The 18,363-nt window shown below is 40.5% G+C and overlaps 1 protein-coding gene across 1 annotated transcript in view; it reads left to right on the top strand.

Annotated features, from left to right (window-relative positions):
* The window catches only part of CRACR2A (calcium release activated channel regulator 2A), a gene marked incomplete at its 5' end in the record, with an annotated part of 43,352 nt that extends 35,597 nt beyond the window's left edge, over positions 1 to 7,755 (top strand). The window contains 2 exons of the mRNA XM_084297126.1: positions 3,398 to 3,474; positions 7,546 to 7,755. Coding sequence (XP_084153252.1) covers positions 3,398 to 3,474; positions 7,546 to 7,636 — 168 coding nt within the window. The 3' untranslated portion in view covers positions 7,637 to 7,755. The remainder of the gene's footprint in view (positions 1 to 3,397; positions 3,475 to 7,545) is intronic.
* Between the last annotated feature and the right edge of the window lie 10,608 nt (positions 7,756 to 18,363).

Genomic DNA, 18,363 nt, shown 5'->3' with positions numbered 1-18,363 from the left:
TTGCTAAAAGGCAGTGTGATTCTTGTGAAACCACATAAAATATCTCTATTAGTTAATGCAATTAAATTGTTTATTTTGTGAATAATCCCAAGAATTGCTCACATGTATTTACCCAAAATACAGGGGGCTAGATGCTGAGCTGATACAAATATGCACAGCCATATTATGTGAAAATGATCATGATATTATGTGAACCTGTTCATGCAGGAAAAGAATCAGATGAGCCTGTCCACCCAGAAATCCATTAGTTTTCATGGACTTTTTCCAAGGTTTCACAGGATGTGATCATTTTTAACTAACTTTTTCTAAAGTCAGAGTAATGTGTACTTTCAAAGGCCATTCCTGCCCAGCTGTTTTAGCTCAAGTTTTGCTTCAGACCCAGATCTTACAAGTCAGTGTACTATAAATTCAGGCAGGGCTCCCATTACAATTTATGTCACAAACCTTCTTTGCAAGGCAGGCATCACAGTTCATTACTAAAAGGAAGAATGGCATCCTGAAGGGGAGAACTGTCTATTCCTCATCACTTGAGAAGACTGGCAGGTGCAGCATGATACCCCAGGAAAAGGAGAATAGAATGAGAATGGGGATTCTGGACAGTATCATAGGGAACAACAAGGCTGTGATGAAGCTTATCTGTAGTTAGATGAATTAAAGATAGGTATCATGATCGTAAAGAGAATTAACTTTGCAGGGAAAAGACACAGACAAAACAAAATGTTTACATGTAGTTCAAGACTGATTGAAACTCTCTTGATAGAGCTAATGCAAGTATAAAGAAAAATAGACAGAAAAAGGGCAAGTCTATTTGATTTTTTTTCCATAGAGAATCCAGAATGAAGTCTCCATTTAATAAATTTCTCCTTAGCTTGATTCACTGATCAAGAAAGAGTTCATATGAGGACAACAACAACAATACAGAATATGTCCAGATCACAATATGGATAATCCCAGAACAGCCAATGCTCTGTTTGAGTGGATTGGTGTAATCATTGCTAATTATTCAAATAAACTGGCTTATGATACAGGCATGCAGGCAGCATGATTTTATTTTGACCCTGCAGTCTTCCTGAATTATCTTAAATGGGCCAATAAATCATTCTGTACCTCTGTTCCTCAGGTGTAAAACAATATGATAATGCCTTTGCCAGTCTTGTCTGTGCAGACTGCATAAGCTTCATAGGATGAGGACTATTCTCAGAATCATGAAATGTTAGGGATTGGAAGGGACCTTGAAAGATCATCTAGTCCAATTCCCCTGCTGGAGCAGGAACACCTAAATCATGTCACACAGGAATGTGTCCTGTCGGGTTTTGAAAGTCTCCAGAGAAAGAGACTCTACAACCCCCCTGGGCAGCCTGTTCCAGTGTTCTGTCACCCTCACCATAAAAAGTTTGTATGTGTTCATACAATGTTTCCTTTATTAACCTGGCAGTACCATTATTGTGCAAATATTGCTAATGAAGGGCATATTCTTGGAAAGATATTAATTTACAGCACAGAAATTTCCCAGCTCCCACTGATAATCATTCATTTTCTTCATTGTTTTTTGGATATTTTCTGATTTATGTATAGCTCTTTAATTAATTGCCAGTGGTCTGCCAGGTTCACCAGCTAACTCCCTAGATGGAGATGGAAGACATTTCTGGAGTGGTTAATTATGTGTCCTGCTTTCTGCTACATTCTGAGTGATGACACTTAGCATTTCCAGGCTGACTTCTCCTCCAGAGAAGGATCTGTTTGACAGACTGACAAAAATAGCCAATTAATATCAATTAAGTTTAAATTGTTATCTCTCAAAAAAATTGCTCTGCCACAGAGCTGTTGTCAAAAAATCCATTCAGATTCACGCCAGCATAAGGTGTATCATCACTGAGAGTTCTCCTCTTGTGAAATCTGTTGTTTGTGGGGAAGAAAGATGTAGGAATAGCATCACTTTCTACACGACTGACTTAAATTAGTTAGATACTGAACACAGTATTTTTTCTATTTGAGTTCTTATCAGCTGAGCAGAAAAAAAAAAAAAAAAGGAAAGAAAGAAAGTAAAAAAAAAGAGTGTAAATTTGATTTCAAGTTTCTGCTTGTGTTTCCAGTAAGAAATTTGAGCAGGTCAACATTCAGAACAAACATTGCTTCATTTCTTTTCTCTCCTGGTTTGTGCTTTTCTGACCCTCCAGAAATGACTACAAGTGGTTAAAAGCACTTGCAGTCATTAGTTTGGTTTATGTGTCATTGGTTTGGTTCATGAGATTAAACCATATATATATTTACAACATATTGAAAACTGACATTTGGTAACACTGAATCCTTTTTTACACCTGCTAAAATAAGATACCATATTTATTGTTATGGATATTATGCAAGTCAATTGCCATAACAGCATTCAACTTGATATTCTACAGTGTTAGAAAGCAAAAGGAAAAAAAAAAAGTGCATAAAATACGTAACTTTTGTTTCTTGAGCTACTGACTTACTACTTTGAATTTTAAGTTACTGTCATAAATAGCAAGAAGACACACAGAAAAATGGAAAGTGAATAGAAGGTGGAAGTACAGATACATAATAAGGGCATGTAATAATACCATTGAAGGTAGGTGAGCTTCAGCATAATATCTTGTGCAAGAAGTCAGATATCTGTTTTGAAGTGGATAATCTGTCATTCCCTCTCAAATCAGTTGTCATCATTGATTGCAGTTCAGGCTTTTGTGCAGATGACCTCCTGATTTTACTGTGATAAGTCTTCTGCCAAATCACTGATAATGTCGCTAGCGTTTGATCCTTTTATCCATTGATCTTAATTGCAACACTCCCAGAGGCTGCAAAACCAAAGGTGCAGGCTGTCTGGGAAAGAAGGTACAGAAAAATTTCACAAGTACAAAAAATGAAATATAATTAATTAGTTGTTATTTTTTACTGAGGTTTTTAGCTTGTCATTTGACTGCTGGAAAATATTAGTCTCAAACTGTTGAGTACAGAAACGCTACTGATGAAGATTTCTGAGATTAAAAAAAATAATAAATTGCTGGAATTATTTTCACCTGCATTGTCAGGCACTCAGTGATGCTGTAATTGCCTCATCATCACAAGAAAAAGTTTCAAGACTTCATTACCTTGCAATGTGTGTTTGCATTTCAGCTTTTGAGAGATCAGGTTCTGTGAAGGACACAGTACAGAACAAATATCTGTTAAGAGATGCATATAGTTCGAGGGGGGTCACACTTAGACTTGTTTTCTTTTGTTATTTACTGTTAGCTGTATAATAAAAAAGACGTGAATTTTTTTCCTAAAATGTTGTATTTTGGTTTATTTGAATATTTCAGTGTATTTGTGTTGCTTTTTTAAACTGAGTGAGAAATTGTGCAAAATTAATTGAAAGAGTCTTTCTCTTTGATCCTAGGACTACAATTTAATTTTCTATGAATGCAGTGCATATTCTGGGCACAATACCAAAAAGTCTGTGCTTCACTTAGCTAGGTAAGATGAAAATACGATCTAGGAATTCTAAACATGCCTGACTGTTCCTTGTCACTGAGTGAATTTTCTTTGCTGAATTAGTTTGATAGGAACTTATGGTGATGAATTCTTTGTTCCGTTTGAATTGTTCTGTAGCCTGCCCCTGTCGTGTTCCAAATGAGCAGTCACTCAGGTTCACACAGAGTATCATGTAAACTAATGAGGCTTTGCATGGACCCAGAAACACCTAAGGTGATGCTAGGAAAACTGAGGGTCTTGGGTATTGTGATAGCTCTTGCAGAAAGTTCTTGGAGGTTTGGAGAAATATATTTGGAAATGAACGCTACTGAGTCCCTGAAGCAGAGCGTTGGAAGTACTCTTTTCTTCCCTCTGCTCACTGCAGTTATCTGCCTCAAGGCTGGGAGAGAGTGAGAGATGGATTTTTGAAGTTATATTGTCCCACTCTACTTTGCGTTGGTGCAGCCTCACCTCGAGCACTGAGCACCACAATATGAGAAGGGTGTAAAACTATTAGAGTTTTATATCTAGGATAACAAATATGGTGAAAGGTCTAAAGGAGAAAGATGTAAAATAAACAGCTGTGGTAACTTGATTTGTTCATCTTAGAGAAGAGAGTGTTGAGGGCTCACCTCACTGCAGTCCTTACAATGTCCTTACAAGGGGGAGTTGAGAGGGGAGACACTGATCTCTTCTCTCTGGTGACCAGTGATATGACTCAGGAAATAGCATAGCCAGAGGAAGTTCATATTGGATATTAGGAAAAGGCTCCTCATTGAGAGGGTGGTCAGGCACTGGAACAAGTTCCCTGGCAAAGTGATTATGGCACCATGCCTACTGGAGTTCGAGAAGTTGCCTTACAAGTCTGGTGGCCTTCTATGATGGGCTTAAAGCATAGGTGGATAAGGAAAGAGCAACTGACATCATCTGCCTGGACTTGTGCAAAGCATTTGATGCTGTCTCCCATGATATCCTTGTCTCTAAATTGGAGAGGCATGGATCTGACAGATGAACAACTTGGTGGATTAGGAATTGGCTGGATAGTCATGTTCAAAAAGAGTTGTGGTCAACGGCTCAATGTCCCCGTGGAGATCAGTAACGAGTGGAGTTTCTAAGGGGTTGGTCTTGGGACTGGCACTATTTAACTTCTATGTTGGTGACATGGACAGTGGGATTGTGTGCACCCTCAGCAAGTTTGCTGATGATACCAAGCTGCGTGGTGCAGTTGACATGCTGGAGAGAAGAGATGCCAACCAGAGGGACCTTGACAAGCTTGAGAGGTGGGCTTGTACAAACCTTGTGAAGTTCAGCAAGCAAAGTACAAGGTCCTGCATCTGGGCTGGAGCAATCATAGAATCATTAAGATTGGAAGAGACCTTCAAGATCATCTGATCCAACCATCACCCTACTACCAATGTCAGCCACTAAATCATGTCCCTAAGCACCAGGTCCAACCTCTCCTTAAACACTCCCAGGGACAGTGATGCCACCACTTCACTGGGCAACGCATCCCAGCGCCTGACTGCTCTTTCTGAGAAGAAATGTCTCCTCATTTCCAACCTAAGCCTCCTCTGGTTCAACTTAAAGCCATTCTCCCTGCAAGGAGAGGCCGAAACCCAGCTCCCGACAACTTCCTTTCAGTTAGTATATTCTTTCTAATACTACTCCCTATTTTTCCTTCCATATCTTTCCAAATGGAAAGCTCATTGGATTATTTTTGCATATACTGTATTATAATAGACAGCATCTTCTAGATCCCCTTTATTCCCTTTTAAAGATAGCCATTATTTTCACCTCTGCAACCTTACACTTTACAAGTTCTCTGAGATCATAGAATCATAGAATGTCCTGAGTTGGAAGGGACCCATAAGGATCATCGAGTCCAACTTTTGGCACCACACAGGTCTACCCAGAAATTCAGACCATATGACTAAGAGCACAGTCGAAATGCTTCTTAAACTCCAACAGGCTTGGTGCAGTGACTTACATCCCTGGGGAGCCTGTTCCAGTGTGCGACCTCCTCAGTGAAGAACCTCTTCCTGATATCCAGCCGGAATCTCCCCTGTCGTAGCTTGACACCATTCCCTTGGTCCTATCGCTGGTCACTAAAGAGAATAGATCGGTGCCTGCCCCTCCACTCCCCCTTGTGAGGAAGCTGTAGAGCACAATGAGGTCTTCCTTCAGCCTCCTCTTTTCCAGGCAGAACAGGCCAAGTGACTTCAGCCACTCCTCATACGTCCTCCCCTCTAGGCCCCTCACCACCACTGTAGCCAATTTCTGGACACTCTCCAACAGTTTCACATTCTTTTTGTACTGTGGTGCCCAGAACAGCACACAGTATTCAAGGTGAGGCCGCACCAGTGCAGAGTAGAGCGGGACAGTCATCTCCCTTGATTGACTAGCAATTCCGTGCTTGATACACTCCAGGATACGGTTGGCCCTCCTGGCTTCCAGGGCACACTGCTGGCTCGTATTCAACTTGCTGTCAACCACAACCCCCAGATCCCTCTCTGTGGGGCTGCTCTCCAGCATCTCATCCCCAGCCTGTATATGTGGCCAGGGTTACCCCGTCCCATGTGCAGGATCCAGCACTTACTCTTGTTAATCTTCATGCGGTTGGTGATTGCCTAGCTCTTCAGTCTATGCAGATCTCTCTGCAAGGCCTTTCCAGCCTCAACAGAGTAAACAACTCTTCCAAGTTTAGTGTCATCAGCAAATTTGCTCAAAACAACCCCAAGCACAAATACAGGGTGGGCAGAGAATGGATTGAAAGCAACCCTGATGAGGACCTGGGGGTGTTGCTTGCCAAGAAGCTCAACATGAGTTGGCAATGTGTGCTTGCAGCCCAGAAAGTCGACTGTATCCTAGGCTTCATCAAAAGAAGTGTGGCCAGCAAGTTGAGGAAGGGAGGTGATTCTCCCTCTCTACTCTGCTCTCATGGAAACCCCACCTGGAGTACTGCGTTCAGCTCTGAGACCCCTGGCAGAAGAAGTACATGGATGTATAAGATTGAGTCCACAGGAGGGCCACAAAGATGACCAAAGGGCTGGAAAACTTCTCCTCTGACGAAAGGCTTAAAGAGATGGATTTGTTCAGCCTAGAGAAATGAAGGCTCCAGGGAGACTTTATTCTGGCCTTCCAATACCTAAGGGGGGGGGAAGTGGGGGAGGAGGAGAGCCTACAGGAAAGCAGGAGAGGGACTATTTATCAGAGAGTGCAGAGATAGGAGGAGTATATGCTTTAAACTAAAAGAAGGTAGGTTTAGATTAGATATAAGGAAAAAATTCTTTTACTGTGAGGGTGGTGAGGTACTTGGACAGGTTGCCCAGAGAAGTTGTGTCCCCATCCCTGGAAGTGTTTAAGACCAGGTTAGATGGGGCTTTAAGCAACCTGTTTTAGTGGGAGGTGTCCTTGCCTACGGCAGAAGGGGGTTCAAATTAAATGATCTTTAAGGTGTCTTCCAATGCAAACCATTCTATGATTCTGTGAAAGGTTTGGACAATGTTCTTAGACATATAGTTTAATTTTTAGGTAGTCTTGTGTGGAGGTAGGAGCTGGACTTGATGATCCTTGTGCGTTCCTTTTAACTCAGGATATTCTGTGATTCTGTGATATAAAGGCTGGGGGTAAAAGTACTGTTAAATCTGTCCCTGTTAAACTATTTATACAGGTGAAAACACTATTAACGAAGGGGCATATATTTAAAATTGTAGAAGTTAGTGAAATTTTGGCAGAGTCAGGTAATTGATGAACATCTAGATAGCCAGTTGTGTTTTTGTTTTGCTCCAGCCTCAAAAATAACAAGTGAAAGTTACTGCTTTGAATCTATCTAACATAGCAAATGCTAACAATCAGCACCAAATTCATTTTTCTAGCTAAATGAAAAAGTAAGTTTTTCATGGAGCCACCATAATTATACTTCTTTTTTGTTTGTTTATTAGTTCACAAAAATCTGCCATTCTGTTAAAATTTGGACAATTTTATATATTTTTTGTACTTGGGGGAGATGTTTTTGTTTTGACCTCTTCTGTGTATTATTGAATTTTTCTCAAAAGTACTGTTTCTTTCTCCCAGGATTTTAAAGGAACATGAAGATAAAATGAAAGAGAAAACCATTGAACTTCAACCTGATGTGAATAAAAAGTCTTGCTGTATTAGGCCATAATATGCTGGGGGTATGTTTAGACAAAAGGCTCACATTTATAACACACTACATGGAACCATCAGATTTGCCTTATCTTCCAAAAATTTATTCTGCTGTGTTTGGAACGTAGATGTAAGTGATCCCCCAAATCCTTGTATGTTCTTATCTTATGTTATTACACTGATTGTCTTTAGTTAGTTGCAACATGTTTGGGGCATAACAGTCTGTTATTCTGTTTTATGCCTAACACCACTGAATCCTGCTTTGTGATCAGGTTTATAGAAGCTGCTGCATTATTAATAATAAAGAACTTTTATAGGAAGAAAACCACTTTGAAAGTGAAGTAGATTTTACTGGTGTGGATGACATCTGAATAGTTCTGTTTGCTTCACTGCAGGATCAGGTTCTTCATATCCTGATTTTGTGCTGACATTTGTCATTTGACTTTTTTTTTTTTTTTTTTTTTTTTTGTGGTGGTGGTGCTTTTTTTAAAATCAAAATAGTCAGCTGCTTAGTTGCTTAAAACCAGCACACCAGCAGTTGTGAATTTCAGATGATATTTCAAAACTTAGTGTGAAATATACATGAACAAAGAGCTGAAGAACTTTGAAGATTATCCTAAGTAGCATTAATTTATTCACACTACAAATTGTTTCATATATGTACTTGATGAGAAGCCCTTCCTCCCACCTAGATGTGCTGAATTAGGTATGTCCATACAGGCCACCGAGATACCGTGGAGCCTTGCCTGAGTTATTACCAAATAATCTGTGATGTTTGCAGGGTGAAGGGGTACCATGGAAAGATCTAGCTTAGTTTCCAGAAACAAAAAAGTCATGGTGATACACTGGCTAATTAGCATTGCACTTGGACCAAAATCCCGGGCTCTTTACCATATTTGCCATGGTTGTATTGCATTGTGTTCCAGAGCTTGATGTGACCCTCTATTGGGCTAATAGTTGCATGGTGTCCTGTAGAAGTCCCAAAGCAATCAGGGGCTAGCTTGAACATTCAAATAAATTCACTGTCATAGGTGAAAACATAGATGTACATAGGAAGCCCATTTCACTGTTATAGATGGTTATAGCACAAAACGTATTATGGTCAATGGAGCAGCTTTTTGTCTCCAAAGTCTACTACAGAAGGTTTTGTGCCAAATATTCCTGAGGCAGAATTTTTAGAAATGGATCTTTTGAGGAAGATTTTGAAAAACATTATAGCGTTTGAGGAGTACGTAACAAAAATCTCACTAATCTCATCTGGTGGGGTTTAACAATGTTAAGAAAAAATCCCTCCTCATCTACCAAAATACATGACTGATTTTTTCTAAAGTATCTGCCATACAGCAGTTTGCTTTTGTTTAACCAGAGCCTGCTAACACTGAAATACATGTACAGTGCTTGAAATCAAACCCATAGGGATTTGTTTTAGAAAACCATGGTCCACCCTGGATCATAAAAAAAAAACACGAATGTTATAATTACTTTTGGAACCATTTATAGAATATAAAATGAAAATGAGAAACTTGAGCGTAGGTCACCCAACCAGCACACGATCAGCAGTCATTCTTGCTGGCATTTGACTTCAGTGAATCCAGCTATTGTGATAAGCATTCAAGAATGATTGTTCATGATGGTGAGTTTGTTAGCAAAGCAGAATCCATGGCATAATTTATTTCTTCAAAATATGAAGCAAAGCTATAAATATTTTATGAGAATGTTACAGACATTACATTTTCAACTCATTTTCTAAATGTTTTTAAAACGTTATTTTTCATTTGAGTAATGAATTTGAAACTAAATGGTAAAATTAAGCAACAGTTCGATAAGTAATAATAAGTAGAATTTTTCAAATAAAAACTTTGTCAGTACATAATTGTGCTCTTTGGATTTCAGTCTGATCAAAGGTATTTATCTAGTGGCAATAATTATACGGTAAAGTTTGGAAGCTTCCACTTATAACAATTCCTATTTCACACCACCACTTAACTGTTCTTTCTCATGAGTTGGCATCCAACTACGACCCCTTTCCCTGTCAAGTAGAATAACCAAGATTTTTCCTCACATTATCAATGTCAGATGTATCAAGTAGTCCTAAATGAGCTTAGTTGTTGCTTTTTCTGAGATGATTCCTGGGAATCTACTCACCCAAATGAAATACCCCTCCCCTTGCTTTTATTGAGATGCATTCAAACTCTCAAAGAACAAAAAGAGCATTTGTTTCTGAATAGGAACAGGTTTTCTGTTGGCTTCCCAAGACCGATTATTGATGTCTGTTACTTATTGTGAAGGGATGTGTCACTTCATCAAGTGTTACACTTTATTCATCATGGGAATCTAGCCAGACTTGAATTGCTTGTGTCCAGTTTTGGCTGAAAGTGAACTAACGCAACCCCCTAATTTAAACTTCAATGAAAACAACTATTTATCCCAATTTCAATCAGGGAAGAAGCATCATTGATTTAATTATTGGCTTTTCTAATTGACTGCAAATATTCTCTTCTCACACAGCAGGGTGTTTTCTACTCCATCAATGTCAGAATTAGCAATGTTTCTTCCAACCTCTATCGACTTCAGAAAGACAGTTTCAAGGCTTAACACCAGCTTTTATACAATACCACTGTATTTCACATTCAGGTCCTTAATTGTTAATTCCCTGAAGACCATTCTGTTTTTGCAAGACAATGACATGTGAGTTGGATCTTCCTCATGTGACTTTTACAGGAGTGCTTTTATTTGGATGTATTTTAGTGTGCACAGAAAGTTTGCAAGCAGGATAATACGGAACTTGAGGGAAGGCAATGGTAAGGAGTGACTGAATCCTGGGACCAAGTGGATATCTTTTTCTTTGTTCACCAGAGGCAAATTTGGTGCAGTCTAATATCCATGAGGTATCTTTCATCCCAGACTAATAAATATGTCTGCAGTTGTTCTTTTTCTCAAGTCCAACAAAACCCAACCTGACTACATATTGCAAAGATACAGATACACAACACTAACATCATCAGCTGCACAGATAACAGAGAACTGTGTCTTCACTGCTCATCACAAGCAGTGAAGCTTATAAGCTACAAAATTAGCAGAAGAGACAGGCAGGGAAGGAAGGGTGGGTGTGTTACCCTCTGTGTTAAGTATTGGATAGGTTGTGAAGAGTTCCTTTTAAAAAACAGCCAAGAGCAGGTTGAGAGCCTGTGGGTAAAAATTAAGAACCAGACCAACAAAGTGTGTTGTGGCTGGAGTCTTCTACAGGCCACCTGACCAAGAGGAGTCTTTTGAAGAGGCCTTGCTCCAACTACAGGAAAGCATTGCGCTCACAGGCTCTCATCCTCCTGGGGGATTTCAACCATCTGGATGTTTACTGGGAAAGCCACGTGGCAGAAAACAAGCAATCCAGGAGATTCCTGGAGTCCACTGAAGACAATTTCCTCATCCAGGTATTAGACAGAACAACCACAAGAGAGGCATTACTTGACCTGGTAATCACCAACACAGCAGAGCTCATTAAAGAAGTCAAGATTGGAGGAAGCCTAGGTTGCAGTGACCACACCCTGGCTGAGTTTGTGATCTTGAGGGATATGGGCCTAGCTAAGAGCAAAGTCAGGACCCTGAACTTCAGAAGAACCAACTTCCAACTGTTCAAAGAATTAATGAATGAGATCCATCCCATGGGACATGGTCCTTAGGGACGGAGAATCTGATCAGAGCTGGCAAATCTTCAAGGATATTTCCTTGGAGCGCAAGAGCTCTCTATTCCCATATGTAATAAATCAAGCAGGGAAGGTAGGAAACTATCGTGGCTGAATAGGGACCTGCTGGTCAAACTTAGGCAAAAGAAGGAAATGCACAGACAGTGAAAACAGAGCCATGAGCACTAGGAAGAGTACAGAAATGCTAGACTTTTATTAATGATCGAACAGTATGGTTACTCTGGAGACTACACAGTACACATGTAACACAAGCCAGTTAGCTTAATAAGCTGCTAGCAAGTAGAAACAATGATAACTAAAATCTGGCTGCTTCACCTTCAGTGGATCCTTAAATTGTCACTTCTTCTACCAAACGTCTGATTTTAAAGAAATGTGTAGGAATACATTCTAGTACAGAAATGCTGCCTGGATGTGCAGGGATGGAATCAGGAAAGCCAAGGCACTGACAGAACTAAACTTGGTGAGGGATGCAAAGAATAACAAGAATAACAAGTTCTACAGGTACATTGGCCACAAAAGAAAGACTAAAGAGAACATATCACCTCTGCAGATGAAGATGGAGAACTGGTAATGACAGATGTGGAGAAGGCAGAGGCACTTGACAACTTCTTTACCTTGGTCTTAACTAGTGGTCAGGCTTCCCACATCTCTCGAGTCTCTGAACCTTTAGGTGGGGGATGGGGGAGCACAGTCCCTCCCACTGTAAGTGAAGAGCAAAGTTTGGGACCTCCTGATGCAACTTAACAACTGCAAGTCTATGGGCCTTGGAGACGTGCATCCCAGGGTCCTGGAGGAATTGGCTGATGTAGTTGCCAAGCCACTCTCTATCATATTTGAAAACTTGTCTGACAGGTGAAGTCCCTGGCGACTGGAAAAAGGGAAACTCACTCGCATTTTTAAAAAGGGTAGAAAGGAAGAATCAGGGAACTACAGAGCAGTGATTCCTTCTGAGATCCTTCAGATCCTCCAACTGCAACAAACGGGAGATGGAAAAGTACAGAGATGCATGTTTATCGGCAAATGTTCTGGAACTCTGTGGAGCTGGCTGGAATCCATATTTTTAATAAAAATGATTTACCCAGATCTAAATTATTAGATCTGTTAATTGATGTGAGGTTCACCTCTTGCCCAGATGCTTTCCCTTTCCAGGAGTTATTCTAAAGATATGTTTTTAACAGGTAGGGTATGTGTGTGCTAGGCTTGTAAATCATATCATGGATGTTTTTTCAGTTCTGGAAGGGATACAGGAAGGTATGAGTGATCATCCACATGCACACAAACATTGCTCAATAAACACAGATAGCAACATCCTTCTTTTCCTTTCCAGCTGATCAGGTTCATGCAGAAATTAGTTAGAAATAAGATTTAAATGGTCTGCAGATTATGTGCAGGGCTCAGTCAGATGCGCTCTCTGACCAACAGCTTGTTTGCATAAATCTAGCCCTTTTACTACACTTTATTTTTATTTTTACCATGCTTGTTCTTCCCCCATCCACCTTGGCCCTACCCTTTCTCTAGCCTTCATCTGTCAAAAAACAAACAAACAAACAAACAAACAAACATTTATATTTCTGATACCATTATATGAGCAACTTTGACTTTACATGGTATTGTCGATATAGTTACCTAGATGCTGCTGGCCTTGCAATTTCCAGGCACAAAAAAGATCCCCTCCTATTATCTGTGGATTTAGCCATCATGTAATCATATAACTCCTCCTTAATTACCTGTGAAGTCCAGACATCACTCATTGTGATATCTGTAAATATTAGCTTCTCACTTGCTTATTTGTTATATTCAGACTTTCTCATGTCAAGTCCAATAGCTACTCACAGCCTGTTTGGTTAGCTAAACCTCAGACCAGATCCTAATCATTTCTCTGAACACCTTAAAAAGCAATTATTTGTTGATTAACACTCACAGAGGATAGGTATGACTAACATGCTACAAGGCTTTACTTTTAGAAAGCTTCATCTGGCCAGCTGGTCATCAAACAGATGTGGGAAATGTAAGCATCCAGTATTTCTTAATATTAATTGATCCCCTGTCTTGCTGGATTGCTGTTTTTTGACTCTTCACCAGGGCTTTATACCTCCTGTCAGTATATTTTTCAAATCCATCAGAAACCTAGTACTGTCTTAACAGCAATGATGCTTTATTTATCCTTTTTTTTTTTTTTTCCTTTTCCTTTTGAATTTATGTTGTTCAGAGCACCCCCATAAAAGCTCACTGGTAAAGATAAGCCAAGGTCATAATGCATTTGTTCATCATGAAACTGGACTCTGCTTCATGAAGCCTTCTCTGGTGGGTTACACAGATTTTTGGTAACACAGGTGACGGCTTTGTACTGGAACAGGTAGGAATCAAAAGCCAGTAGGAAGGGGCATACAGAGCACAAGTGTATTACGCATATTCCTACTATGCTGTGAGAGCACAAAAGCAGTTTAGAAGTGACTAAAGTGCTGAGACAGAAAATTTGAATACAAGAATTGGCAAAGCTACAGGACACTTTAGCTGCAGAATATTGTTTTGTCTCATGTCAGAGTCTTTCTAATAGTCTTTGGACAAAATTCATAGCTTGTGTAACTTCAGTGATGGTAGTATCTTCCTTTAGGGATGTAAACTGCTCCTGTAAATTTCTCTTCCTGGAAAATTGCCAACAAGAGTGAATAAGTAATTCTGCTGAAAGATTGCTTCTTCCACTCAGCCAAATTCATCCCTCTTTTAAGTTCACAAATGTAACTCCTTGACTTAGCAATCTTTCTTCTGATGCAACTTTGTGTATGTGTAAGTTCACAAGTAGTGCTCACCCACGTGAACCTTTTGAGAGGATGATCAGCTGGTAGGAGAAAGTGGAAGAAATGATTCTTCTCCATCTTGTCAGGTACCTTGTATTGACTCATCTCTGTGTATCACGCATGATGCAAATACTATCGCAACAGAGCACCAGCTCAACATGAGCTGGCAACGTGCACTTGGAGCCCAGAAAGCCAACTGTATCCTGGGCTGCATCAACAAAAGCACGGCCAGCAGGTCAAGGGAGGTGATTCTCCCTCTCTACTCTGCTCTCAGGAAATCCCAGCGTTCAGCTCTGGGGCCCCTGGCACAAGAAGTACGTGGACGTATAAGAACGAGTCCAGAGGAGGGCTGCAAAGATGACCAAAGGGCTGGAACACTTCTGCTCTGAAGAAATGCTGAGAGAGCTGGGGGCTGTTCAGCCTGGAGTAGAAAGACTTTATACTGGCCTTTCAGTATTTAAAGGAGGGAGGGGGGCCTACAGGAAAGCAGGAGAGGGTCTATTTATCAGAGAGTGCAGTGATAGGAGAAGGAGTAATAGCTTTATCCTAAAAGAAGGTAGGTTTAGATTAGATATAAGGAAGAAATTCTTTTACTGTGAGGGTGTTGCGGCACTGGAACAGGTTGCCCAGAGAAGCTGTGGATGCCCCATCCCTGGAAGTGTTTAAGGCAAGGTTAGATGGGACTTTGAGCAACCTGATTTAGAGGTAGGAGTCCTTGCCCACAGCCGGGGGGTTGGAACTAGGTGATCTTTAAGATTCCATTCTATGATTCTATGACCAATAAAATAACAGCTATGTCTCCACCAACTAGCACAAAAGAAATAGAAACGTTCTTATAGTTGTTGTGTTGTTTTGTTTTGTTTTGTTTTGTTTTTTGATGTGTTTAACAAATTGGAGACATTTGAGAATATATATTACAAATTGCAGTCTGATTGTAAGCCCTGGATCCCGTGACACAGAAGAACAATTTCAAATTGCTCAGGGCCCTGAGCAATGAGAAGCCTTTGAACAAAGTACAGTAGCCCTTGGGCCAGGCTGGATGGGATAAGGTGAAAAAAAAGTGCTTTATACCACAGCAGGGGAGCAAGGCCCCAAAAAGGGCCTGTGGCAGCAAGCACCCCTTTGGAATTTTGCAGTCAGGGATACAGATAATCTGTGGCCTGCTGCACTCCAAATGAAAAAGAGATACTAGCAGCGTATGAAGGGGTTTGAACTGCTTCTGAAGTAGTTGGTAGTGATGCACAGCTCCTTTTGGAACCTCGATTAACTGTGCTGAATGTTCAAAGGAAGGATCCCCTCTACACATCATGCAACTGATGCTACATGAAGTAAGTGGGTCACACTGGTAACACAACAGGGTTGGATAGGAAACCCCAACCAGACAAAAATGTGGGAGCTGATCATGGACTGGCAGGGATTTCAGAACATCACCAGAGGAGGAGGTGACGTCTGATGAAGAGATCCCACTGTGTAATAGACTACCAGAAAATGAGAAGCAATATCTCCTCTTCACTGATGGGTCCTGTAGTATTGTAGGAAAGCATCAGAGATGGAAAGCTGCTGTATGGAGCCCTAAACAAGAACTCACAGAAACTGCTGAAGGAGAAGGTGAATTAAGCCAGTTTGCAGAAGTGAAGGCCAGCCAGTTGGCTTTAGATACTGCTGAATGGGAAAAGTGGCGAGTGCTTTAACACTATGCTGACTCAGGGATGGTGGCAAGTGCCCTGTGGGGGTGGTTACAACTACGAAAGCAGCGCGGTTGGCAGCACAGAGGCAAACCTATCTGGGCTGCCGTACTGGGGCAAGAGATTGCTGCCTGTGTTGAGAACGTGGCTGTAAAGGTACATCACATAGATGCTCATTTTGAAGAATATCAAAACAATCAGCAGGTGGATCAGGATGCTAGACTTGAAGTGGCTTAGGTGGATCTAGACTAGCAATGTAATGGTGAATTATTTATATCTTGTTGGGCCCATGGCACCTCAGACCATCAAGGAAGAGAATTAACATATAGATGGGCTCATGACTGAGATATGGACTTGACTGTAGACATCGCTGTATGGGTTATCCATGAGTGCAAAACATGCACCACAATCAAGCAAGCCAAATTGTTAAAGCCTCTCTGGTATGGAGAACATTTAGTGACTTAAATATGAAGAGGCCTGGCAGATTGACTATATCCCTCTACCACCAACCTGTCAAGGTAAACACTATGTACCAGCAGTTGTGGAAGCAAATACTCGATTGTAGGAAACATATCCTGTGCCCCATGACACCACCGAAAATGCTGTCCTAGGCCTTGAATAGCAAGTCTTATGGAGACATGTCACCCCAGACATAAATAAATCAGACAGTGAGATCCATTTCTGAAACAACTTCATATACACCTGGGCCAAAAAGCATGGTATTGGCCAGGTATATCATATCCCTTATCATGCACCAGCCTCCAGAAATTTGACCAATACAATGGACTGTTAAAGACTACTCTGAGAACAATGGATGCTGGGACATTCAAGCACTGGGATACACATTTAGCAAAGGCCGCTTAGTAAGTTAGCACTAGAGGATCTGCCAGACAATCTGACCCCACTCGATCAAAATTTTTACATACTGTAGAAGGGATTAAAGTACAGGTAGCACGCATTAAAAACTGCCTGAGAAACACAGTCTGGGTTACTTTTGCCTTGGAAAAAGTCAAACTCATCTATGGGAAGAGTAAAACTCTGCTGCAGCTAATGTATGTCATGTCAATTCTATTACAGTAGGAGTCATCTGAACTAGTGAAGAATCTTGTAAGGAACCAGGCAAATGCAGTGGTGATAGAACCAGAGCTTGCCTCAGCATGCAAAAATTGAATGCCACACACCATCTCTCTGTCCTGAAGGACCATTATGATAGATGGAGCCAAAAGTCATGGATTAAATGAACTCAACAGGCGTTTTAAAGATATAACCAATAGACTAAGGGAATGAGATCTGTGTGTATATATAAAAGGTTGGGAAAGGTGGTGGTGATTAATGAGGATGCCCTGGAAAGTGTAGGCGTAAGCATGATGTAAATGGTATGGAATAAGGGGTGGAGTTTGTCCTGGTTTTGTTGGGATAGAGTTAATTTTCTTGTTAGTATCTGTTATGGTGCTGTGCTTTGGATTTAGGATGAAAATAATGTTGATAACATACTAATATTTTATTTGTTGCTGATCAGTGCTGTTCAGTGAGAGAGTCAAAGTGTTTTCTGTTTCTAAAGTTGCCTACTAACAAGTAGGCTGGGTGTGCACAAGAATCTGGGAAGGGATACAACCAGGACAGCTGATCCAAACTGACCAAATGGATATTCCATACCATATGGCATCATGCTCAACAATAAAACTAGGGAGAGTTGGCTGGTGGCTGTTGCCATTGCTTGGAGACTGGCTGTGCACTGGTTGGCTGGTAGTAAGCAATTGTGTTTTGTATCACTTGCTTTTGATTTTGGTTTTGTGTTTTTGTTTCTTGCTGAACTGTCTTTATCTCAAACTATGAGTTTTCTGACTTTTGATCTTCTGATTCCCCCATACAGTTGGGTGCTGGGGAGAGTGAGTGAACAGCTGCGTGGTAATTAGCTGCTTCCTGGGGCTAAACCACAACATCCTATCAGCCTATCAACTGATTGCACCTGGCTCTCAAGCTTGTTGCAATTATGTTTCACTGATGTTGAGCTAAGAGACCCTATGTATGCCAAATTCATTGGTGCTTTCAGAATATTAATGGTAGGTAACATGTGTAAGGGCCTTGGAAGCCTACATTTTCTTTTTGATCACTGTGATTTGATTAGTTCTTTATGTGATGGGGAAGTATGTGCTACGCTTTTTGATGTGAAGAAAAGCGCAAGTCAGTTTCCTAGAGCTGAAAGTAACTGGTCTGGCCATTGTTTTAAAGTCAAGAGTATCTTTATACAAATGGACGCGGCAGAGAAAAAAATCTAGAATTCCTTACCTTGAAGTTCTAGAATCACAGAAGTGTTGACAGAAAGAGATTTCTGGAAGTTTTTCTGTTCTAAGACATTACTCACTGTGTGGATTTCTTGAAAATTACAGCAATATTTGACAGAAATAATGCCAGTAATTTTGTGAGGAAAGTTATTTACCCCACTCCAAGAATATGAAATAAAGTGCTTTAAAAGAACTGTGATGAACTACACTGCAAACAGTAATCTTTACTGCTGAATTACAGTTTAATTTCATTCTACATAGATACCATGTAATA

Source organism: Netta rufina, assembly GCF_964035555.1.
Source record: "Netta rufina genome assembly, chromosome: 1".
Classification (NCBI taxonomy): Eukaryota; Metazoa; Chordata; class Aves; order Anseriformes; family Anatidae; genus Netta; species Netta rufina.
This window is presented reverse-complemented; position numbering and strand designations above follow the sequence as displayed.